General features: G+C 42.0%; 1 protein-coding gene across 1 annotated transcript in view; it reads right to left on the bottom strand.

The window, feature by feature from the left end:
* LOC142761433 (olfactory receptor 5F1-like) overlaps positions 1-23,455 on the bottom strand; it is a 46,143-nt gene extending 22,688 nt beyond the window's left edge. Inside the window, exons 1-3 of the mRNA XM_075864645.1 lie at positions 23,445-23,455; positions 20,124-21,053; positions 10,708-10,819 (exon numbers count right to left, since the gene is read on the bottom strand). Coding sequence (XP_075720760.1) covers positions 10,708-10,819; positions 20,124-21,053; positions 23,445-23,455 — 1,053 coding nt within the window. The remainder of the gene's footprint in view (positions 1-10,707; positions 10,820-20,123; positions 21,054-23,444) is intronic.
* Positions 23,456-27,176: the final 3,721 nt, after the last annotated feature.

The raw sequence follows: 27,176 nt of genomic DNA, 5'->3' as shown, positions 1-27,176 counted from the left end.
ATCAATCTTGTGGTCTGCAGCTGTCACTCAAGAGTTAAAATCAATCAGTAGCCCCATAACAAGTCTAGGTGTAGCCTTGGACTAAAGGGTAATGCCACACAGAGCAGTCCTGGCTCGGCCGCGACACGGCCAACAACCGCACCGGCACTATGTTCGGCTTGGCTGTCAAATATTATGTTAATGGCCGCGCATTATTGCGGGTAAAACATTCCTTTACCCGAAATAACACCCGGCCATAAACAGGCTATTTGAGAGCTGCGCCAAACATGGTACCGCATCATGGCCGGGTCAGGACCGCTTTGTGTGGTCTTACCCTAAGACAGTGTTTCCCAAACTGTGGGTCGCGACCCCCTAGGGGTGTAAAGACCTCAGAGGGGTTGCGAGGCACTCACTGATGTCCCGGTTTCCCGGTTCCAACTGTATCTGTATCCACCGGACGCAGATACAGTTGAATCCAATGCTGGAGCAAGGAGCTGACGGCTCCTTGCTCCAGCATTCACTTTGCCATGAGCAGCTCAGAACAGACAGGCACGATGTAGTGACGTCATCACGCCAGTCTGTGCCGAGCCACACACTGCACAGACCGGAGGAGCAGAAAGATCTCCTCCACTCATCATGGGAACAGGGCTAAGTGAGTATTTATTTTATTGTTTTTTATTAGGCAGTATGGGGTAATGATACTGTGTGTGGGGGCCGCTATGGGGGCAATATACTGGGTATGGAGGGCTGCTTAGGGCAATATACTGAATGAGTCAGCTGTGGGTGCATTATACTCTGTGGAGGCAGCTATGGGGGCATTATTCTGTGTGTGGGCCGCCATAAGGGCATTATACTATGTGGGGGGCAGCTTTAGGGGCATTATCCTGTGTGGGGGCAGCTATATGGACATTATACTGTGTGGAGGCAGCTTTGGGGGGCATTATTCTGTGTGGGGGCATTATGCTGTGTGGGGGCAGCTATAGGGGCATTATCCTGTAGGGAGGCAGCTATGAGGGTATTCTTCTGTGTGGGGGCAGCTATGGGGCATTATACTGTGGGGGTAGCTTTCTTAGCATTATCCTGTGTGGGGCTGCTATAGGGTCATTATCCTGTGTGGGGGCCACTATAGGGGCATTATCCTGTGTGGGGTCAACTTTAGGGGCATTATCCTGTGTAGGGGCATTATCCGGTGTGGGGGCAACTGTGGGGGCATTATACTGTGTGGGGGCAGCTATAGGGGTATTCTACCGAGTGGAGGCAGCTATAGGGGTATTATACCATGTGTGGGGCAGCTATGGGGCCATTATACTGTGTGGTGGCAGCTATAGGGGCATTATACTGTGTAAGGGCAGATATAGGGGAATTATACTGCATGGGGAAGCTACAGGGGCATTTTACCGGGTGTGGGACAGCTACCGGGACATTATACAGTGTGTGGGGCAGCTATGGGGCATTATACTGTGTGGGGGCAGCTATAAGGGTATTATACCATGTATGGGGCAGCTATGGGGGCATTATGCTGTGTGGGGGCATCTATAGGGGTATTATCCTGTGTGGGGGCATTATACTGTGTTGTTTTCTATTTTGCAGGGACTTATTTTTGAACAATGAATATATAGATTAATTTGAGTTTCATTACTGCTAAGCTTAGTAAACTTAAAATGTGAGGTTTTTAGGGCACATTTTGAACACATTGTGGGCCCAACTGCCACGACAAGGTGATGTCTTTTCAGTGGATACCTAGCCTAAAAAGACACCACTCTCCTAGGCCCAGTGTATGGCCTTCTGCACACGGGATGGAAATGCTGCAGGTTATCCTTCGGAATTTTCATGCGGAAATTTGGCAGCGTTTACACAAGATGAGTTGACATGCTGCAGATTGAGAATCTGCTCGGCAGGTCAGTTTCAGAACGTGTGAACTGCTAAATTTTTCAGCAGCATGTGGATGAGAATTGATCAAATCTTATTTCCTTTGCTGCTACCGTAGTATGGTTTGAAGTTTCCGCATGGAAATTCCAGATAGAAATTCTGCAGCATTTCTGTACCATGTACCGGAGGTCTTAGACCAGGTTCCCACGTAGCGTAAACGCTGCTGAAGTTGCCAAACGGAATTGTGTGCGGAAATTCCGCAGCATTTGCATTAGCAGCAAAGTGCATGAGATTTAGAAAACTCATGCCCATGCTGCGGAAAAAAAACCTGCAGCGTAAACGTTAATAAATTGACCTGTGGCGCAGAATTTAATTCTGCAACATGTCAATTTATGCTGCGTTTTTGTTGATTTTCTGCTTTGGGTCTTCCGCCTTTGAATTCAATGGGGATGCAAAACCCGCAACAGAAAGCCATGTGTTGCAAGTTTTGTGGCGCTATTGCAGCGATTACGATGCAAAAATCGCAACTCTGGAAAAAAAACATACTTACCCATAACGCTCTCCATCTTCCTGCAGTCCATCCTCCTGGGATGATGTTTCATCCCACGTGACTGCTGCAGCGTCACATGGCCTGCAACGTCATCGTAGGAGGCCGGAGCGGACGTCAAAGGAGGGAGGGGATAAGTATAAGTGCTTTTTTTATGCAGCGGAGAGTCCGTCTGAAAAACTGCACCACAACGTGGTGCGATTTTTTGGGACGGAGGGTGCTGCAGCTTCCAGGTTGGTATACTCTGCGGGATTTTTACGCACCGTAACTTACCTTATCTAGGCCCCCAGCAGTACAATTGGGTTGTTGTCTGTCATCAAACCCCCTGCCCTCTGCTTACCCTGTCCCAGAAAGCTGACAAGTGAGCTGCAGAAAACAAAAAGTGTCAACTTATTGTGTGCACTAATTACCAGTGTATAAAATATTTAAATATATTTAAATAACACCAAGCGGGCAATTTATTAAGACTTGCATATGCCAGTCGTAATAGTAAGAAAAGTTGAGTTAACTGTGACGCATTTATTAAAAGGTGAAAGCATCTTAAATGGTTGGAGACACAGATCGAGAATACTCGTCCTGAGCGGCGGGTGCTTGCCGCATTAGTATGAGCATTCTCGTCCTTTGAGACAGCAGTGTCTCAGCGTGATCAGGAGCGGGGCAATGGCTGTAATACACAGCCGCAGCCCCGCTCTAACGGTGGAGAGAAAACTCCATGAATGCCGCGATAAAACCTGACCGTGGCATTCAAAGTGAAAATGAGAAGGGGGGACTCCACTTTTATCGCGTCACAGGAAATCCCTGTGACGCGATCGAGACCCATACCTTTTATGGTCAGACAGCCCAGGGTCTATTGCAAGGACCCCAGGGCTGTCTGACCATATTTCCTGTTGTTAGGGCATACTTACGTATGTCCTAACAACTGCCTGTGTACTGTCAGTATATAGATATATGCCAGTACATTAAAGTTAAATAATAATAATCAAGTAGAAAAATCCCTCTATAGGATTAAAAAAACTAATGTTCAATAAAAAAAATTAGTCAACAAATACACAGAAATACAAATTTTTTACAATAAATAAACTTTACAAAATATAAGTCCCAAAACATAAATAAAATATACACATATTTGGTATCGACACGACCGTAACAACCTGTACAACAAATGTGTAACATTATTTATGATGATCGGTGTATGGTGTAAAAAAAAAAATGAAAACTGCAGCGGAACTGCTTTTTTTCTGCATTTTTGTCAAAATAAAAATGTATATAAAACTTAATGATAATGTAAACGTACCAAAATGGCATATACAGAAAGTACAACTCGTCCCGCAAAAAACGAAGTCTCATACAGCTACGTCGAATAAAAGATAAAAACGTTAGGAGCGCCGGCCTGCAAAGAGAGAGATATAAAAAAAATGGTGTCCTCAAGACCAAAATTGCCATGTCCTTAAAGGGTTAATAAATGGCGTAAGCCACAAATGTGGCGCAACAAGTACGGCCTTGCACCATCCATTCCTCCCCCATTGGCCATAAATTAAAAAAACACATACTCACCTCACCGCTCCTCTTCTCCCCTTTGGTTCCCTCATCTCTCAAGCGTGGCTCATACAAGGACCTGACGGCCGGCGTCAGTATGTTGTATGAGCCACGCTGGAATGATGAGGGGACCCGGAGGAGAGAAGATAAGGTAAGGTGAGTATAATATATATATTTTTTTTATTTCATTTTTTTTCAATTAACTGCCCAATGGGAGGAGGTTAGTCTGATTGTAGTGGGCAAAGTATGAGGCCTAACGCAGGCCTCTACCTTGCTACGCCCCATAGAGTGAAATCTACGCCAGCTAGGAGCTGTGTATTTTTGATCTATAATTTACGCCAGTTTTTTTAAAGTAAATTCGAATAAATTTGATGGGCTGCTGTAACCACGCCCACTTTCCATAAGTCACACCCACTTTCCTGTGCGAAGGTGGCGCAAAAAGGCCCTTTTGTGACTTTTCTGGCGTAGAAAGGTTGATTAATTACCCCCAAAATTTTTTAAAAGATCTTTATTTATAATAAAAACCTGATTTTAATAATAAGTCATTTTCTAATTATATATTCCCTTTAACTGTTTGCCGAGCAGTAACCAGTATGCTTGAGATCAGAAGCAAGTAGTAGATGCATATTCGTCATGCTGTTCACGCGGGCACTGTTGCTGTTCCCGTACAACGAGGAGCGGGTCCAAAGCTGTAACACACAACTGCTGTCCCTTTATAAAGGCGGAGATCAGAGAAACCTCTGATCTCTGTTGTTCAACCTTTTATATGCCGTGATCAACACTGATTGTGGCATATAAAGTGAGAGACTAAGGGTATGTTCACACGCTTAACAAAAAACTTCTGAAAATACGGATGTTTTTTGAGCAACTCGCGTTTTTTTTATGCCCGTTTTTGGAGCTGTTTCAATAGTCTATGAAAAACGGCTCCAAAAACGTCCTAAAGCTGGGTCCACACGAGCACATTAACGTCCGTAATGGACGGACGTATTTCGGCCGGAAGTCCCGGACCGAACACAGTGCAGGGAGCCGGGCTCCTAGCATCATAGTTATGTACGACGCTAGGAGTCCCTGCCTCTCCGTGGAACTACTGTCCCGTACTGAAAACATGATTAAAGTACTGGACAGTTGTCCTGCAGAGAGGCAGGGACTCCTAGCGTCGTACATAAGTATGATGCTAGGAGCCCGGCTCCCTGCACTGTGTTCGGTCCGGGACTTCCGGCCGAAATACGTCCGTCCATTACGGACGTTAATGTGCTCGTGTGAACCCAGCCTAAGAAGTGTCCTGCACTTCTTTTGATGAGCCGTCATTTTACGCGCCGTATTTTGACAGCGATGCGTAAAATAAAGGCTCGTGGAAATAGAACATCGTCATTGAAAGCAATGGGCAGATGTTTGTAGGCGTAATAGGGGCGTTTTTTCAGGCGTAATTCGAGGAGTAAAATGCCCGAATTACGTCTGAAAGCACTGCATGTGAACATACCCTTAGGGGGAATCACTGTGATGCGATCTGCACCCATTCTTTGAATGGACAGCCAGTCCATGTTCCATTGAAGGAACCCAGGTTTTCTAACCATATATCCTGTTGTTAGGTCATACTTAGGCAGGTCATACTTAGGCAGGTCATACTTAGGCAGGTCATACTTAGGTATGTACAAACAAAGGACTGTGTACATTTAGCACACATGTACTGACATATAGTGACCCCATGTATGCCAGTACATTATAGTTAAAAATAAAAATCTAAAATCTCACTGTGGGATTTAAAACAAAAGTAAAATGGATAAAAGTAATACGAAAAAAAATAATTATTTATTTTTTTACAATAAATAAACTTTATTAAATTTAGGTCCCAAGACATAAAATAATATAGACATATTTGGTATCCTCACAACCATAACCACCTTTGCAATAAATTTATAGCATCATTTATGATGACTGATGAATGGCATAAAAAAATTAAAAAGAAATACTGCAATGGAATTGCATTTTTTCAGCATTTTTGCCAAAATATAAGTTCATATAAATGAAAAGCTAATGCATATGTATCAAAACATGGCACAAATAAAGTACAACTTGTCCTGCAAAAAACAAAGCCTCATGCAGCTACAAGTCTAAGGCTATGTTCACACAGGGTATTTTGGCGAGTTTTTTGACGCGGAAGCCGCGTCGCAAAACTCGGCAAAAACGGCCCGAGAACGCCTCCCATTGATTTCAATGGGAGGCGTCGGCGTCTTTTTCCCGCGAGCAGTAAAACTGCCTCGCGGGAAAAAGAAGCGACATGCCCTATCTTCGGGCGCTTCCGCCTCTGACCTCCCATTGACTTCAATGGGAGGCAGAGAAAGCGTATTTCGCGCTGTTTTATGCCCGCGGCGCTCAATGGCCACGGGCGAAAAACGGCGCGAAAATCGCCGCGAAAATTGGCGTGCAGGGAGAGGAAAATCTGCCTCAAAGTTCGAAACTGAATTTTGAGGCAGATATTCCTCCCCCAAAATACTCCGTGTGAACATAGCCTAAAAGTTATGACCATCAAAATGAAAAGAGGGAAAATCAAAAATTGTTCTTGTCCTCGAGTTACAAATTGTCCCAGTCCTCAAGGAATTAGCAAGATTGGAGAACACTTGTTGAAGGATCTTGGACCCCACCTTCATGCAGAACATTTCAGGCTGCTTGATATTCTTGGTTTGTTGCTTGTAGTTTACTGCCCATACCTGCCCCTGATGTGTCTGGGGTAACCTTGCAGAAAAGTTCAACCGAACACAAGTTTCAGCTTTCTTCCAATGACAGACACATTTTGGGCTAAAATTTCCTGGTATTCATTCTTATGTGATTAATTTTCATATAAACTTCTAGACTACTAGCATCAAAACAGCCCCAAATCATCAATAATCCACCATTAAATATGTCTATAAATAGTTTTGTCATTTGTAGTACCAATGATATTTTGTAAAGTTTAGGCGCATTTAGGCTCTGTTCACACAGAGTTTTTTGCAGGCAGAAAAAATCTGTCTCAGAATTTCTTCAGGAATTTTGAGGCAGATTTTGAACTGCCTGCTCTTCTTTCTGCGGTTTTCGCTGAGGTTGTCGCAGCGTTTTTTACCCGCGGCCATTGAAACTAATGCAAGAAAAAAATGCTACGAAAAATGCTCAGAAACGAGCGCTGTAGGTTTTCTCTTGATTCAATGGGAGGTCAGAGACGGAAACCATGGCAAGAAAGGGTATGCCGCATTTTTTGCCCGCGAGCAGCCAAAAGCCACCCAGGAAAAAGATCACCTCTTCCTTCCCATTGAAATCAATGGGTGGGGCGATTTCAGACGATTTTTGGCGCTGATTCCGACAGGCTTTTCGCGTCACAATCAGCGGGAAAAAATTAAATTTTACATTTATAGAATGAGAATCTTGCTGTGTAAGGGTATGTTCACACTCTTAGCAAAAATCGTCTCAAAATACGTTTTCAAGGGAAAACAGCTCCAAAAACGGCCGTAAACAATGCTGCGAAAAACGCTGCGAAAATCGCGAGTGGCATAAAAAACGTCTGAAAATCAGGAGCTGTTTTCCCTTGAAAACAGCTTCGTATTTTGAGACGTTTTTGAGTTTGTCTGTGAACATACCCTGAGGCTGGATTCACACGAACGTGGCGTTTTTGCGGACGCAAAAACGCGGCGTTTTGCGCGCGCAAAAATCACTTGCCAGCTCCGTGTGTCATCCGTGTATGATGCGCGGCTGCGTGATTTTCGCGCAGCCGCCATCATAGAGATGAGGCTAGCCGACGTCAGTCACTGTCCAAGGTGCTGAAAGAGTTAACTGATCTGCAGTAACTCTTTCAGCACCCTCGACAGTGAATTACGATCACCATATCTAGCAACCTGTTAAAAAAAAAAAAGAGGTTCGTACTTACCGAGAACTTCCCGGCCGTTGCCTTGGTGACGCGTCCTTGGTGACGCGCCTCTCTTGACATCTGGCCCCACCTCCCTGGATGACGCGGCAGTCCATGTGACCGCTGCAGCCTGTGCTTGGCCTGTGATTGGCTGCAGCTGTCACTTGGACGGAATTGTCATCCCGGGAGGTCAGACTGGAGGAAGAAGCCGGGAGTTAGCGGTAAGTCAAAACTTCTTTTTTTTTTTTTTTACTCGTTCATGTATTTTGGGATCGGAAGTCACTGTCCATGGTGCTGAAACAGTTTAACTCTTTTTGCACCCTGGACAGTGACTATATCCGGACGTCGCGTACCGGGAATTTTTTTGCCGGGTTCGGCCAAAACGAGTTCGGCCGAACCCGGTGAAGTTCGGTTCGGTTGTCCGGGTTCGCTCTTCTCAAAGACACTCCGTTTGGATGTTTGTAAATAGAAAAGCACGTGGTGCTTTTCTGTTTACATTCATCCTTTTGACAGCTCTTGCGCGAATCACGCAGTTCGCACGGAAGTGCTTCCATGCGGCATGCGTGGTTTTCACGCATCCATTGACTTCAATGGGTGCGTGATGCGTGCAAAACGCCCAAAGAACGGACATGTCGTGACTTTTTTTCAGCGGACTCACGCTGAGCAAAAATCACGGACATGTCTGCACGGCCCCATAGACACATATAGGTCCGTGCAACGCGCGTGCAAATCACGCGCGCTGCACGGACGTTTTTCACGTTCGTCTGAATAAAGTCTAAGGCTGGGTTCACACGACCTATTTTCAGGCGTAAATGAGGCGTATTATGCATCGATTTACGCCTGAAAATACGGCTCCAATACGTCAGCAAACATCTGCGCATTCATTTGAATGGGTTTGCCGACGTACTGTGCCGACAACCTGTAATTTACGTGTCGTCGTTTGACAGCTGTCAAACGACGACGCGTAAAATGACTGCCTCGTTAAAGACGTGCAAGACACTTCTTTGGACGTTTTTGGAGCCGTTTTCTCATAGACTCCAATGAAAACAGCTCCAAAAACGGACGTAAAAAACGCCGCGAAAACGCCGCTAAAAACGCCACGAAAAACGCGAGTTGCTCAAAAAACGTCTGAAAATCAGGGGCTGTTTTCCCTTGAAAACAGCTCCGTATTTTGAGACGATTTTCGTAGCGTTTTTCGCAGTGTTTTTTTTACGGCCATTTTTGGAGCTGTTTTCAATAGAGTCTATGAAAAAAGTGCTCCAAAAACGTCCCAAGAAGTGACCTGCACTTCTTTTTCGGGCCGTTTTTTAAAATGGCCGCGTAAAAAAACAACCCGTCAGAACAGAACGCCGTTTTTCCCATTGAAATCAATGGGCAGATGTTTGGAGGCGTTCTGCTTCCGATTTTTCGGCCGTTTTTCGGGCGTTTACGGCCTGAAAAATAGCCAAAAGTAGGCCGTGTGAACATACCCTAAGGGTGAACTAAGAAGCATTTTTGATGCAATGATCCTTTTTAGGGTATGTTCACACGGCGGGGGTCCGTAACGGCTGAATTTACGGGGATGTTTCAGCCTGAAAACATCCCCGTAATTTCAGCCGTACCGGCATGTGCAGGCGCTTGAACGCCGCGTCAATTACGGCCGTAATTAGCGCTGCTATTCATTGGAGTCAATGAATAGCGGCTCCAATTACGGCCAAAGAAGTGACAGGTCACTTCTTCTACGCGGGCGTCTATTTACGCGCCGTCATTTGACAGCGGCGCGTAAATATACGCCTCGTGTGAACAGACAAACGTCTGCCCATTGCTTTCAATGGGCAGATGTTTGTCAGCGCTATTGAGGCGCTATTTTCGGGCGTAATTCGGGGCAAAAACGCCCGATTTACGTCCGTAAATAGGCTGTGTGAACATACCCTTATAGATGACCTTAGAGTTATCAGACTCTTCTCCACGGGTCAGTTTTGGTGAGCAACCTGCCCTTTTATTGCCGGCTTTGACACTCTTGATAAGATAAATCTATGCAAAAGAAACTTCTACAAACTCAACTTGGTACTTGCCTAAATTACCCTTTTCTCATGATCTTTTCGTTAATGGCTTTCTTAAAGTCTGCATTCCTTAAACTGTAGATTATAGGATTAATAAAAGGAGTTATAACTCCATACATTAAGGAGATCACTATTTTTTGTACATTAAGAGTAACAGAGCTAGGAAGCATATAATAAAGAATAACAGTCCCAAAGTAAAAAGTGACCACCATGAAATGAGACCCACAAGTATAGAACGCTTTCTGCTTTCCATGTTTACTGCGGATATTAAACACAGCTCTCAAAATGCAAATGTAGGAAACAAGTATAAACAAAAGACTACCAATTATAACAGATCCTCCCACTAGAATGGATATCAATTCGTGAAGTTCAGCATCTGTGCAAGCAAGTTTTAGAATTTGTGGAAAATCACAATAAATATGTTGGATTACACGGTCCTTGCAAAATGGTAATGTAGCTACGGAAAGAGTGTGTATAAGAGAATTTAAAAACCCAATAGTCAATGAGGCAATAACTAGCTGTAAACAGCATAAAGGATTCATATATACTGAATATAACAAGGGCTGACATATAGCAATGTACCGGTCATAAGCCATAGCAGAGAGAAGGACACATTCAGAACCCCCTAGTCCAACAAAGCAAAATGCTTGGGTAATGCAGCCAATGAATGAAATAGTTCTGTCCTCACTGACAAAGTTTTTCAAAGTATTTGGAGTTACACTTGTGGTATAGCAGATCTCTATAATGGATAAGTTGGCTAAGAAGAAATACATGGGCTTGTGAAGATTAGTTTCCAAGGAAATAATTAAAACAACCATGACATTTTCAATAACTGTACAAAAATAGATAACAAAAAATACCATGAAAAGAATGATTTGTAACTCCGGAGTCATTATGAAGCCCATAAGAACAAAGTTATCAACTGTAGTAACATTTCTAGCTTCACCTATTTGTATCCTGGAGTCTATAATCCTAAAGAAGAGAATAAAAGTGTTACATACTTAAAACAATAAAACGGATTCAAGCACATTCTCACGGAATTGTTAAAATACAGGATTCTGATAAGTGAAGAGTGATTATATAAAAATAAAAGTGGTGATTCTGCTGAAAGAACTTATCACATATGCACAGGATAGATGATAAATATTTGATCGCTGGGCATCCCACCACTTGACTCCCCACCAATCCAGACAGCGGGGGTCCCGAGTTTGAAAGGAGTGGCGGTTACGCATGCACGCTGCCACTCTATTCATTCTCTATGAGACTAAACCTATGACATTTCTTGCAACTAATCTTGGCAAAATGTGATACCTAATTAAAAAATATGAAGTCATTTTCATGCATATAACGCAACATTAGCAGTTTTACCTTCTTCCCATACTTCAAGATATTGCTGCTGTATATATAGTATATTTGCATTTCTACAGACAGCAGAAACTTGCTGTACTGACAGAGATTGTATTTCATCTCAGCACTTAGTTTAAGCACTTGTTATATAAGACATAACCCAAGGTAAAGCATGTCGGCCTGATGGGAACAATTAGCCTCAAGTTCCTCCATCTTTTCAAAATCCCACAGGAGATCTGTTTTATGTAATGATTTTGTTGTTTGTGTCACTTAAAAATATCATAGATATTCAGTTATTCATGTTTATAAGAATCAGACCAGGCCGTTTATATTCCCACGGCCTGACATGCACAGTATGTATGTGTTTCATGGTGTCATTCCTGTTCTTGGTTCTTGCCAGTCCAGTTTATCAAAAAGGACAAAGCAGTCCAAGGTATTGTTAATATTTTCTTCGTCTCCCTGTGTACAATTCAGTTTGCCACACAACTCATAGGAATCACAACCATGCACACTCATATTTGGAATCACATCACTGTTAACCTTACTTTCGTTTTGTAGTTATGTTTGGAACATATGTCTCTGCAACTAGGGAGCAACATTGCAGTGTACCTGTAATGTATCTCGCAAGAAAGAGATGGGTGAGGTTGGAATTTAAGTGCTGTCAAGTGACCCTCAGTACTATTCAAACATTAGAATTAAAGAGGCTCTGTCACCAGATTTTGCAACCCCTATCTGCTATTGCAGCAGATCGGCGCTGCAATGTAGATTACAGTAACGTTTTTATTTTTAAAAAACGAGCATTTTTGGCCAAGTTATGACCATTTTTGTATTTATGCAAATTAGGCTTGCAAAAGTCCAAGTGGGCGTGTTTAAAGTAAAAGTCCAAGTGGGCGTGTATTATGTGCGTACATCGGGGCGTTTTTACTTCTTTTACTAGCTGGGCGTTCTGACGAGAAGTATCATCCACTTCTCTTCAGAACGCCCAGCTTCTGGCAGTGCAGACACAGCGTGTTCTCGAGAGATCTCGCTGTGACGTCACTCACAGGTCCTACATTGTGTCGGACGAGCGAGGACACATCGGCACCAGAGGCTACATTTGATTCTGCAGCAGCGTCAGCGTTTGCAGGTAAGTAGATGTAGCTACTTACCTGCAAACGCTGATGCTGCTGCAGAATCAACTGTAGCCTCTGGTGCCGATGTGTCCGACACGATGCAGGACCTGTGAGTGACGACACAGCGTGATCTCTCGAGAACACGGCTGTGTCTGCACTGCCAGAAGCTGGGCGTTCTGAAGAGAAGTGGATGATACTTCTCGTCAGAACGCCCAGCTAGTAAAAGTAGTAAAAACGCCCCGATGTACGCACATAATACACGCCCACTTGGACTTTTACTTTAAACACGCCCACTTGGACTTTTGCAAGCCTCATTTGCATAAATACAAAAATGGTCATAACTTGGCCAAAAATGCTCGTTTTTTAAAAATAAAAACGTTACTGTAATCTACATTGCAGCGCCGATCTGCTGCAATAGCAGATAGGGGTTGCAAAATCTGGTGACAGAGCCTCTTTAACTTCCAGGGAGATAGGAGTCAGTCAGTGTTAGTGTGTTAGTTAGTTAGTTAGTTAGTTAGTTAGTTAGTTAGTTAGTTAGTTAGTTAGTTAGTTAGTTAGTTAGTTAGTTAGTTAGTTAGTTAGTCAGGAAGTCATTGCTGTGAGTGAATGCTGCTGCAGCTATACCATTCTTACATTAATTTATGAATCACCAATCTTCATCATAACAAATCTTCTTCAATGATATTAATCCTGGTGCTAATAGCGTGCCACTGCCTTCTAAAATAGACGTCATGGACCGCTTGGTAAAAAGCTATTGCATCTTCCGATACCACCATGTGTATATAAACGCCGGTAGGCATCTGCCACGAAAAAGGGATAATTTTTTAATTTTTGAAAGCATAAAAATATCTGATAGTGCAGTGTGTTTTTAAACAGGCTGTTCGTTATGACCACTACCATCTGTTTAGCTATAGCCATATACATATGTTGCTGCCACTTTGACATTACTAATACTGTCTTCATCTTAAAGAGCTTGAAAGGGGTTGGATACAGTCCTAGAAGTCCTCAGAGTGTCATACAATATTTTTTAGGGAAATCAAGGCACTTTCAATTCACCATGAACTTATCCGACGGCCAGTTAGATAAAATCAGACCCAAACAAATTTCATGAAATTGGCTCATCTCTAGTGGTAATATGTGGTCATGGTGTGGAGGTATTATTCAGTAACGTATGGTGGCATTATTCACACACTATGTGGTGGTAATATGTGAACAGGGTGTTGCTGTATCATTCAGTAATGGTATGGTGGTATTATTCAGTTACTATGTGGTGGTAATATGTGGTCATGATGTAAAGGTATTATTCAGTGAGGGTTCACATGGCCTATTCTCAGCCGTTTTTTGGTCCGTAAATGCCTCGAAATATGGCTAAAAATACGGAGTCTGAACTCCTCCAAACATCTGCCCATTTATTTCAAAGGGAAAAACAGCGGTTTGTTCCGATGGGGCATTTTTTTACGCGGCCGTTGTAAAAAATGGCCCGTAAAAAAAAAAGCCTCGTAAAAAAAAGTGCATGTCACTTCTTGAGCCGTTTTTGGAGCTGTTTTTCATTGGGTCAATAGAAAAACAGCTCCAAAAATGGCCGTAGAAAAATGCATTAAAAAACGTTTGATGTTTAAAAAACGGCTGAAAATCAGAGGATGTTTTTCCTTGAAAACAGCTCCATATTTTACAGCCGTTTTTTGTTTCCCGTGTGAACATATCCTAACAGTATGGTGGTATTATTCAGTCACTATGTGGTGGTAGTATGTGGTCGTGGTGTGGAGATATTATTCAGTAACAGTATGGTGGAATTATTCAGTCACCATGTGGAGGTATTATTCAGTAACAAAATGGTTCCATTATTTAGTCACTATGTGATGGTAATATGTGGTCATGCTGTGGAGGTATAATTCTGTAACAGTATGGTAGTATTATTTTAGTCACTCTGTGGTGGTAATATGTGGCGATGATAAGGATATTACTAATTAACAATAACGTGGCATTATTCAGTCACTATGTGCTGGTAGTATGTGGTGTGGTTGTGGTGTGGTGTTATTATTCAGTAACAGTATGGTGGTGTTATTCAATCACTATTTAGAAGTAATATGTGGTTGTGGTGTGGAGGTATTATTCAGTAATAGTATGGTGGCATTATTCAGTCACTATGTGGCGGTAATATGTGGCCATGGTTTGGAGATAGTATTCAATAACAATATGGTGGTATTATTCAGTCTCACTGTGGTGGTAATATGTGGCGATGATATGGATATTATTCATTATGGTAGTATGTGGTCGTGGTGTGGTGGTATTATTCAGTAACAGTATGGTGGAATTATTCAGTAACTATGTGGCGCTATTATTCAGTAACAAAATGGTGGAATTTTTTAGTCATTATGTGATGGTAATATGTGATCATGCTGTGGAGGTATTATTCTGCAACAGTATGGTAGTTTTATTTTAGTCACTCTGTGGTGGTAATATGTGGCGAAGATGAGGATATTACTAATTAACAATATGGTGGCAGTATTCAGTCACTATGTGGTGGTAGTATGTGGTCGTGGTGTGGAAGTATTATTCAGTAACTGTATGGTGGGATTATTCAGTCACTATGTGGAGCTATTATTCAGTAACAAAATGGTGGCATTGTTTAGTCACTATGTGATGGTAATATGTGGTCATGCTGTGGATGTATTATTCTGTAACAGTATGGTAGCTTTATTTTAGTCACTCTGTGGTGGTAAAATGTGGTGATGAGGAGGATATTACTAATTAACAATATGGTTGCAATATTCAGTAACTTTGTAGTGGTAGTATGTGGTGTGGTTGTGGTGTGGAGGTATTATTCAGTAACAGTATGGTAGTGTTATTCAATCACTATGTAGTAGTAATATGTGGTCGTGGTGTCGAGATAGTATTCAATAAAAGTATGGTGGTATTATTCAGACACTATGTGGTAGTAAAATGTAGTCATAGTGTGGAGGTATTAATCAGTAACAGCATGGTGGTATTATTCAGTCACTATGTGGTGGTAGTATCAGGTGTGGTTGTGGTGTTGAGGTATTATTCAGTACCAGTATGGTGGTATTATTCAATCACTATGTAGTAGTAATATGTGGCCGTGGTGTGGAGATATTATTCAGTAATAGTATGGTGGCATTATTTAGTCACTATGTAGAGGTAATATGTGGCCATGGTGTCGAGATAGTATTCAATAACAGTATGGTGGTATTATTCAGACACTATGTGGTAGTAAAATGTGGTCATAGTGTGGAGGTATTAATCAGTAACAGCATGGTGGTATTATTCAGTCACTATGTGGTGGTAGTATCTGGTGTGGTTGTGGTGTTGAGGTATTATTCAGTACCAGTATGGTGGTATTATTCAATCACTATGTAGTAGTAATATGTGGTCGTGGTGTGGAGATATTATTCAGTAATAGTATGGTGGCATTATTCAGTCACTATGTAGTGGTAATATGTGGTCATGGTGTCGAGATAGTATTCAATAACAGTATGGTGGTATTATTCAGTCACTATGTAGTGGTAATATGTGGCCATGGTGTCGAGATAGTATTCAATAACAGTATGGTGGTATTATTCAGACACTATGTGGTAGTAATATGTGGTCATAGTGTGGAGATATTAATCAGTAACAGCATGGTGGTATTATTCAGTAACAGTATGGTGGTATTATTCAGTCACTATGTAGTGGTAATTTGTGGTCATGATGTAGAGGTATTATGCAGTAACAGTATGCTGGTATTATTCACTCACTATGTGGTGGTAATATGTGCTCATGGTGTGGAGGTTTCTCTCTTGTATTGTGTTATATTTGCCCTGGAGCTCATACAATTCTAGTTACGTTACCACATGTTAGCAACCAATGTGGTAGTTGTCTTCCGAGAACAGCAGTTTCTTAGCATAGGTGTGTCCAGCATGCCACCACCCACACAATAGCTACATTAAGCGACAATGTCTTTCTTTCGTAACTTACTAGGTGAATGTAGGTTCTGTTTCTATCTGCATCATAGTTTCCGTTTATAAAGAAAGCTAAGGCACAGTGCTGCATATGTCATACAACTCATACCACCAGTGCATTTTGTTGCCCGATTTACTTATAATGAAGTCCGTTGGATTCCATCGTGAGTGCAGGGCTATTATTCCGGTCAGATCTGATGAAATCTGTGATGGAGGCGCCAAATGAAGCCCTCACAGATGTGAACCTAACCTTCGTCAGCTTCAATCATGCACTGTATCAAGAAGGCTAGGGAGTCAAGCTGAAGGGACCATAATTATGGGATGGTAGAATGCACCTCCCCATCCAGTTCCATATGGTAGCTTTTGGCTTGACAATGATTAGTTTCATTATCTCCTGCTGCCACCTTCCCCACCAATTTATTCTTAGTTATAATATATACTCTATGTTTACATCCCACATCTGCTAAACATATGTGCAGCTCTTACTACCATACCGATTGGCCACCTTACCACATATCTGTAAAAGGGTCTGCTGGCTCCTGCCGCACCTGACTCTATTCTTCACCCCATCCTTCACCTATGTAAGGGATTTTACCATAAATTGCAGCACCCCCTCGATGATGGCGCACTAGGCAGCCACCTACTCTACTTGATCCTTGTTCTACCCCCGTCTCCATCCACCATGCAGGAATCTTCCTCATAGTCCACATCAGGAATTATCATCATGGCCGCTCTCTACCACTCCCGCTACACCATACTCACTGCTCCCTGGCATCCCACATATCCCTTGTGTCCGGGCCAACGTTCTCTAATGCTGTTAGGCTGCTCTGCTCGTGGTCTCCCATTCCTCCTGCCGCTGCATCTATTGTGCGTGATGACCCTTCTTCTGTTCAAGATATAAAAGGGTACTTACCAAGTAGGTTATTTGTCTAGCTTGCTAGTTCTGATCTCCTGAAATTACCATTGGATTTACTATTACTGACCCTGCTTGAACTTGACCATCCCCGTCTGCCACCTGCCCTGACCTTTTGCCTGTTTATTGTGATTATCATCTACAGCCTGCCCTGACCTCTGGGTTTGCTAACAGTGAGTTAATTTCTGCCACTTCCCTGACCTACGCTAATAACGGACCCTGTATATTGACTGCTATTATGGTACCTCGCCTGTCCATGTCACCAACGGAGACTACTCTAGGGGTGCTATTTGTCAAGTCTCCATTTCCGTACAGAGGTTAAGGGTACCCCTAGTTATCCCTTAGACTTTGCTTCTCAGTTTACTCCCACACCAAATTGGTTGGCAAGAGAGTGGGTCCACACTATCCTCTGTAAGCCCCATGACAGTCACTACTTCTACAGGCCATGTGACAATTAGCTCCACATCTGCTGCTTGATTTATTGAGGAGCTGGTAGAAAAGAGAAAACTTCACAATGATTAACCATGAATTTAGAATGTGAACCCATTGGGCACAGATAGCGATGTGAGTAATGATGACCTTTGTACTGCGCTGTGGAATATTTTGGTAAAATATTTTTTACATGCACACTTCCATACCAACACAACAATTGCAATGACAAAAAACACAGCAAGAACAGTTACAGATTAACATGACTTCAATAAGTTCCTATATGCATTTATAAAATGACCTTTCACTAGCAACAACATCACTTGGCCTTTTGCTTAATAGCTCTTGATCCAGGTGTAAGAATATTCTTTAATGACAAGGATGAAACCCAGCTGTGAGTTCCACTTTCAGGGCAAAACATCTGGGCCAAAAGATAATCACTGGAAACTATGAAGTATGGAAACTTAGTATTTATGTCTACCTGTAAGCTGGGTGTTGGAAGGGAGAGAGGTTCTTTTTGCAAATGATGCCAGTAGCCCAAATATGATGCAAACAAAAAGTCCATTTTACTCACAGAAGGTATTACAGAAACGCCCACATGGAGTACAAATACTTCTCAATAAATGAGAGGCACAGTCTCTCGCAACATTACACGATACAATTGCGGCAATGAAATGCTGTCTCAAAACTTACATTTCGGATGGAGGGGAAGCACCCTCTTTATCTACAGGCCACTTCTCTCTCTGGGCCTTTTCTCTCTCTCTCTCTTTTGAGGAGGCTCCTTACCAACTCCACCCGCCGTATCAATCTTGCCTTTTGCAGTTAGACTCGCTGGAATCTCCACCCACTGTTACTAGATGCACTCTATCTCCTTCATAATGTGTTTGCCATTACTACAACACCCTACTGTTCGCAAGGCAGTTGCCCGCACACTGAAAACCCTAATTGAAAAGAACAGCCACCTTTTATAACTTTAAAATTGCCCAGTGTGAGGCAATAAGCGTCCCTAAGCTGGTTGCATCCCCACACAGTTGTTGGCACAGCAAAATATAATAGCAAATGGCATCCGGTTTGTTTCTCCCGACGCCGCACCAGAAAAGACAAAGTGAAACACCATTGCCTTTAATTAGGAACACAGTACAAAGTAATACAACCATCACAAGAAAATACATAAATCATATCTCAGTCCTATTCCAGGATCTAGACCTGTGGGGGAAAGCAAGTTAAACAAACATAAATATAATGCACTTAAGAGGAGTGGCTGCTCCGTACTCTCACATACCCATGAATACCATAAATAATGGCAAACAACAGTAGTTCAATTTTTATAGAAGATGCAACAATATTAGTAGTATAATGTTTTCCAAGACTATTTAAGGTTTCCATTATCAGAAAGAATAAAGCCATGCTTTGCATGTAAAAAGATTAATGTTGTGATTTTGTAGATCTAATCAACCAAACATTCCTGTTTTTCTATGGATTTTTGGCACATTCTTAACCTACATGCGCAGACATTTTCTACAAACACATACATAAAAAAATTAAGATCAAAGTAAATTCCTGCATGCAGGATCAGATATAACTATGTAAGCATATCATGTAGATCAGTTTAACCATAGAAGCACAGAAAGTCACAACTAGGGTATGATAACATGTAGCCTTCTTCAGGTGTATTTTGGCTGCAGTTTTGCTAGGTTTTCTTTTTTTTTTGTAAATCCGACAGGAATTGTTTTTACCAAAAACATGTCAAAATCAGTGGTAAAAACACACCCTTTCTCAGATGAGGTGTTTCACGGTCTTAGGAACGTATACTATCTTTGTTGCAATGATGCTCTTATTCATGAATTGTAGATTTCTTCATATGGTCAGACAATTAAAAAACATCTATAATACATAATCAATTCTTAAGAAGTTGCTAAAACCACAAAGAAAAGGGGTTGTCTGAAAGCTTAGACATTGAACAGGCTGCAGGAAATGTTAAAAAAAATAAAAAATAAAACATAACTCACCTGTTAAATCCTGTGCCACACCAGCACCGGCATTTGTTTCATTTTCTGGAGCTACGACGTGCCGTACATCTACGTAACCACTGCAGCCAATCACTGGTCTCAGCTATCATGTGCCATATATGCTAAAAGTCTTCCTAACTGTTGAGACCTTTGAGACATAGCATGATAGGCCACCTCATACTACCTCATCATTTGTTTGAGTCTTATTACATGGTTATATCTAATAAAGTAGATTAAACAAAGACATACCAGTACATATGACCATATAGTTAAAACTATTCTCCTGGTGTTGATAAAGAGGAAGGGAAAACAACCCTTATGAGGTACTGTAGTTGCCAAGTAATTTTGCATTCTGTAGCTGTATTAGATTAACCTATCTAGATGTATTAATCTATAGATATACACTATGCCTTTGTTATGTGGATCTAGCTTTCTTGAGTGATGTATAGTAAGAAATATTCCTTTAATATGTTTCTACTGTATTTCTTTCTTTAAAGTCTATCCAACCTTCTTTGTGATATCCTTTTGTTTATGGCATTCTGAAAATCTATGTTTCTGAAACTATAAATTATTGGGTTGATCAAAGGAGTCATAACACCATACATTACAGATAAAACCCTTTTCTGTTCATTATAAGAATCAGAACCTGGAAGTATGTATGTTAAAATAACAGTCCCAAAAAATAGAGTTACCACTATTAGATGGGACCCACATGTGGAAAATGCTTTCTGCCTCCCCTTTTTACTGGGAATCCTTAGCACCACTCTCAAGATGTAAATATATGAAAGAAGTGTTAACATGAAGCTGCCTACAATCACACTTCCCCCAACAAAAATAGATACCAACTGATTAGGATAAGTATCTCTACAAGATAGTTTCAGCAGTGATGGTATGTCACAAAAGAAGTGTCGGATTAAGTGGTCCTTGCAGAATGGTAGCATAGCTGTGTATACAGTGTGTACAAGGGAATTTAAAAATCCAATACCCCAAGATAGACACAACAGCTGTACACATAAAGTCGGATTCATACATGTAGAATAAAACAAAGGTTGACATATAGCAACGTATCTGTCATAAGCCATAACAGTAAGGAGGACACACTCAGAACTTCCGAGAGCAACAAAGAAAAACATCTGAGTGAAGCAACCCACAAAAGAAATGGCTTTGTGATCCTGAAGAAGGTTCCTTAGACCATTTGGGGTAATAGCTGAAGTGTAGAAGATCTCTAAAAAGGACAAGTTAGCCAGAAAAAAGTACATAGGCTTGTGCAGACAAGATTCTTGTTGAATGATGACAATTATCATGAGATTCCCAGTGATTGTCAAGGCGTAAATAGCAAAAAATGCCACAAATAGAACCAATTGCGATAGTGGGGTTGTTACCAGGCCCAGAAGCATAAATTCTTCTAAATGAGAAACATTTTTATCTGACCAGGATCTTGAATGAAAGAAGAAAAAAAAAAAAATAATGTAAAAAGAAAATATTTAGATAAACAGTAGTAATCTAAGGCCTCATGCCCATGACCATGCATTTGCGGTCGTATACTATTTGCAATTGCGGAGCAGCAATTGCGGATAGTATAGCACACATGCTAACCTATGGGCCAATGCACACGACCGTGGTTTCCACAGTCCGTGCATTGCTCGGAGCACGGACCGCAAAAAAATAGTCCATGTCATTATACGGTCCGCAATTTTGTGTGTGCACGGTCCCTGATTGCGGACAGCCCACGGATCACACTCCGCCGCCCGTTCATGCCGTAATCACGGACTGTGCACACAGCTATGGCTCTGTGCAGGAGGCCTTAATTTTCTGTGTCATGAACAATCACACTTGACATTAATACAGTGAAGGAAATAAGTATTTGATCCCTTGCTGATTTTGTAAGTTTGCCCACTGTCAAAGACATGAACAGTCTAGAATTTTTAGGCTAGGTTAATTTTACCAGTGAGAGATAGATTATATAAAAAAAAAACTGAAAATCACATTGTCTAAATTATATATATTTATTTGCATTGTGCACAAAGAAATAAGTATTTGATCCCCTACCAACCATTAAGAGTTCAGCCTCCTCCAGACCAGTTACACGCTCCAAATCAACTTGGTGCCTGCATTAAAGACAGCTGTCTTAAATGGTCACCTGTATAAAAGACTCCTGTCCACAGACTCAATTAATCAGTCTGACTCTAACCTCTACAACATGGGCAAGACCAAAGAGCTTTCTAAGGATGTCAGGGACAAGATCATAGACCTGCACAAGGCTGGAATGGGCTACGAAACCATAAGTAAGACGCTGGGTGAGAAGGAGACAACTGTTGGTGCAATAGTAAGAAAATGGAAGATATACAAAATGACTGTCAATCGACATCGATCTGGGGCTCCATGCAAAATCTCACCTCGTGGGGTATCCTTGAACCTGAGGAAGGTGAGAGCTCAGCCGAAAACTACACGGGGGGAACTTGTTAATGATCTCAAGGCAGCTGGGACCACAATCACCAAGAAAACCATTGGTAACACATTACGCCGTAATGGATTAAAATCCTGCTGTGCCCGCAAGGTCCCCCAGCTCAAGAAGGCACATGTACAGGCCCGTCTGAAGTTTGCAAATGAACATCTGGATGATTCTGAGAGTGATTGGGAGAAGGTGCTGTGGTCAGATGAGACTAAAATTCAGCTCTTTGGCATTAACTCAACTCGCCGTGTTTGGAGAAAGAGAAATGCTGCCTATGATCCAAAGAACACCGTCCCCACTGTCAAGCATGGAGGTGGAAACATTATGTTTTGGGGGTGTTTCTCTGCTAAGGGCACAGGACTACTTCACGGCATCAATGGGAGAATGGATGGAACCATGTACCGTCAAATCCTGAGTGACAACCTCCTTCCCTCCACCAGGACATTAAAAATGGCTCATGGCTGGATCTTCCAGCACGACAATGACCCGAAACATACAGCCAAGGCAACAAAGGAGTGGCTCAAAAAGAAGCACATTAAGGTCATGGAGTGGCCTAGCCAGTCTCCAGACCTTAATCCCATCGAAAACTTATGGAGGGAGCTGAAGATCTGAGTTGCCAAGCGACAGCCTCGAAATCTTAATGATTTACAGATGATCTGCAAAGAGGAGTGGGCCAAAATTCCATCTAACATGTGTGCAAACCTCATCATCAACTACAAAAAAAGTCTGACTTCTGTGCTTGCCAACAAGGGTTTTGCCACCAAGTATTAAGTCTTGTTTGCCAAAGGGATCAAATACTTATTTCTCCGTGCACAATGCAAATAAATATATATAATTTTGACTATGTGATTTTCTGTTTTTTTTTAAATATAATCTATCTCTCACTGGTAAAATTAACCTAGCCTAAAAATTCTAGACTGTTCATGTCTTCGACAGTGGGCAAACTTACAAAATCAGCAAGGGATCAAATACTTATTTCCTTCACTGTATGCATAAAGATTCTGGGGCAGATTTACTATTGTGTCTGCATCGAGAATGTGCCATAAAATGTGCCAAATTTTTATGCAAATTGGTGCATATTCACACATTTCATTTAAGAACAGATGTTTGCACCTCACTAAACACTTTTAAAAATGACTAGAAAAGGAGGCATAACTTAGTGGGAAGGGTATGTGGCCTACAATGCGTCACAGTGCGCCAAACAAAAATTAAGTTAACCAAGTGTTGTTATAAGGAAGAAAAAAGTATCTAGCAATTTGCGCCAAATTTATCATATAGCATGCACCACTGTGATAAGTTTATGCTCTCCAAATCTTAAACAGCTTAGTACATCTGCGCCACACATTGCATAGCATGATTCTAAAAATCAAAATTACCTTTTCTCCATATTGTAATTCATTACTACATGTACATCTTACAGTCTCGTTTTGCATAATGTATTGTGTTTCGAATATATTGTACTCCTAAACAGAAGCACACATTAAATATTTGTATCGCTATAATGTTTTTTGTATTCTAGAATTCAGAAGAGAATAAAGGTAACCTAAGGGAATAAATTATACTAATAATCTTGCGTAGCTCTGCTTATAAATCTATTTTTAAGAAAAGATAATAGGATATATAACTGTTAATGAGGTACAGTTCAACTCCACAGAATTAGTACAGATGATGGAATGTCAGGAAGTTCCAATTTAAGGCTATAGTTAAGTGAAAACAAGCAACATTAGTGGTAGTCATATTTAAAAGGCTGATGAGAAAATGGTAACTCACCACCCTAAATGTATCCGGTCATCTTTACTGAGTTTACACTAAAGCTAAAAAATGCTTGCAGGTTGAATGCTAATTTTAAAAAAAGGTTGTCCTTTTGGGAACTGGATTATTAAAATTGGCTTTAGGTACTGAGGACACATAGAGGGATGTTTCCAATTACAAAGTTTACTTGATGTCACATGACCTTAGGGCATATGCCCCTCTAAAGGCATACGCATATTCTAGGTGGTGGTCCCCTCGTCAGGTCCTCTCTCTATGAGAAATACCGGAGAGCTTCTAAGTTAGGCTCTTGCTCTGGTGGACCCGACCTGGGACATCAGGACAGTACTGCTGGTACTCTCGTCAGGAGCCCAGACAAAAACAAAGAACAGGGGCCCGGGACCACTATCCAATGCCGCAGCCCAAAGTTAATTTTTAGAAAGGAATGGGCCACCTTATATTGCAGGGCCCATTCCCTTCTCTTAACGAACTCTGGGCTCTTCTTCACAGTACTGATGCTGGGTAGCGTCATGATGCTATGTGCGGCCTCTTGACGTCATAATGTTATATGCACCGTCGGTTATATACACAGCGTCAGTTAGTCAGAATGGGCCCAGCAATATAATGAGGCCTTTTCCGTTATTCAAATTAACTATGGGCGGCAGCGGTGGATAGTGCGGGCATGCAGGCAGTGTGCCTTATGCCTTAAGGCAAACAGAAACTGAAGTGGAGGAAAAAGTACCCGGGAACGGTAAGTATATAGGGGTCTGGGGTGTAAATTGATTTAGGGATCTGATTTGGAGTGTAAATTAAATTATGGGTCTGATTGGGGGTGTAAATTAAATTAGTGATCTGAGGTTGGGATTCTGAATTAATTAAGGGGTCTGGTCTGGGGACTGAATTAATATGGGGATCTGGTTGGGGGTGTAAATTAGTTTAGGCAGGGGCAGGGTTACGGGGGGGGCAATCTGGGCAATTACCCAGGGCTCCTATCCTATCAGGGCCCCCTGCCCAGTGGCGGCACTATAGCAGCCAAACAGCTGCTATGGGACCCGCAGCATGAGGGGGCCTGTACCGCCCAGCCCATAACATTTATGGCCCAGGCAGCACGGGCCCCCTCATGCCCGGTGGCGTCGCTAGCACCAGGGGACCCCCGCTTTTGCCTTCACCCGGTTAAAGCCTACTTCACGTTCAGAGGCGCTGTGGAATCTGGAGGAGGAAGATGGGGTTGCTACTGATGGGGTACCGGAGAGGAACAAGTTCAGAGGCCATGGAGGAGACTGTTTCGCTGTTGGACATCCTACCACTGGATATGGGGAATTCATATTGGTTCACTACTTCTTTAATGTTTCGGTCCACGTACACTACCATTCAAAAGTTTAGGGTCACTTAGAAATTTCCTTATTTTTGAAAGAAAAGCACAGTTTTTTCAATGAAGATAACATTAAATTAATCAGAAATACACTCTATAAATTGTTAATGTGCTAAATGACTATTCTAGCTGCAAACGTCTGGTTTTTAATGCAATATCTACATAGGTGTATAGAGGCCAATTTCCAGCAACCATCACTCCAGTGTTCTAATGGTACATTGTGTTTGCTAACTGTGTTAGAAGGCTAATGGATGATTAGAAAACACTTGAAACCCCTTGTGCAATTATGTTAGCACCGCTGTAAACAGTTTTGCTGTTTAGAGGAACTATAAAACTGACCTTCCTTTGAGCTAGTTGAGAATCTGGAGCATTACATTTGTGGGTTCGATTAAACTCTCCAAATGGCTAGAAGAAGAGAGCTTTCATGTGAAACTCGACAGTCTATTCTTGTTCTTAGAAATGAAGGCTATTCCATGCGAGAAATTGCCAAGAAACTGAAGATTTCCTACAACGGTGTGTACTACTCCCTTCAGAGAACAGCACAGACAGGCTCTAACCAGAGTAGAAAGAGAAGTGGGACGCCCCGCTGCACAACTGAGCAACAAGACAAGTACATTAGAGTCTCTAGTTTGAGAGATGCCTCACAGGTCCTCAACTGGCAGCTTCATTAAATAGTACCCGCAAAACGCCAGTGTCAACGTCTACAGTGAAGAGGCGACTCCGGGATGCTGGCCTTCAGGGCAGAGTGGCAAAGAAAAAGCCATATCTGAGACTGGCTAATAAAAGGAAAAGATTATTATGGGCAAAAGCACACAGACATTGGACAGAGGAAGATTGGAAAAAAGTGTTATTGACAGACGAATCGAAGTTTGAGGTGTTTGGATCACACAGAAGAACATTTGTGAGACGCAGAACAACTGAAAAGATGCTGGGAGAGTGCCTAACGCCATCTGCCAAGCATGGTGAAGGTAATGTGATGGTCTGGGGTTGCTTTGGTGCTGGTAAAGTGGGGGATTTGTACAAGGTCAAAGGTATTTTGAATAAGGAAGGCTATCACTCCATTTTGCAACGCCATGCCATACCCTGTGGACAGCGCTTGATTGGAGCCAATTTCATCCTACAACAGGACAATGACCAAAGGCACACCTCCAAATTATGCAAGAACTATTTAGGGAAGAAGCAAGCAGCTGGTATTCTATCTGTAATGGAGTGGCCAGCACAGTCACCAGATCTCAACCCCAAAGAGCTGTTGTGGGAGCAGCTTGACCGTATGGTACGCAAGAAGTGCCCATCAAGCCAATCCAACTTGTGGGAGGGCCTTTTGGAAGCATGGGGTGAAATTTCTCCCGATTACCTCAGCAAATTGACAGCTAGAATGCCAAAGGTCTGCAATGCTGTAATTGCTGCAAATGTAGCATTCCTTGACGAAAGCAAAGTTTGAAGGAGAAAATTATTATTTCAAATAAAAATAATTATTTCTAACCTTGTCAATGTCTTGACTATATTTTCTAGTCATTTTGCAACTCATTTGATAAATATAAGTGTGAGTTTTCATGGAAAACACAAAATTGTCTGGGTGACCCCAAACTTTTGAATGCTAGTGTACCTGTGACCTTGCCCATTCACGCTTACCCTGTGGTCCACACTGGGTCGGGTCATTTTGTACCGGAAGTCCTAAGCAAGAAAATGTGTCCTGATTGTTCCTGTGTGTCCCTGAAAAGTTAGGAGGGACTGTTGCCTTTAGTCTCTGTTGTTCCTGAAGTAGGGGACTGTTTTTGTGTTCCTGTTTTGGCTATCCGGCCAACTTCATTTTTTTTACCTAAACCAGGCACAGGGGGGCTATGTAAGAGTGTGGAGGAAAATTCCCAGCTCTTAAAGGGGACTTTGATGCATCTTTTTTATATTTGTATATATGTCAGAATATGGTTCTTTTTTGGTGATGTCACAAAACTGTGTGTATTTGTAGGCTGCACTCTGTTATGATGTC

Source organism: Rhinoderma darwinii, chromosome 1 (assembly GCF_050947455.1).
Source record: "Rhinoderma darwinii isolate aRhiDar2 chromosome 1, aRhiDar2.hap1, whole genome shotgun sequence".
Lineage (NCBI taxonomy): Eukaryota > Metazoa > Chordata > Amphibia > Anura > Rhinodermatidae > Rhinoderma > Rhinoderma darwinii.
The sequence above is the reverse complement of the archived record's forward strand: the minus strand, read 5'-3'. Positions and strand labels throughout refer to the sequence as shown.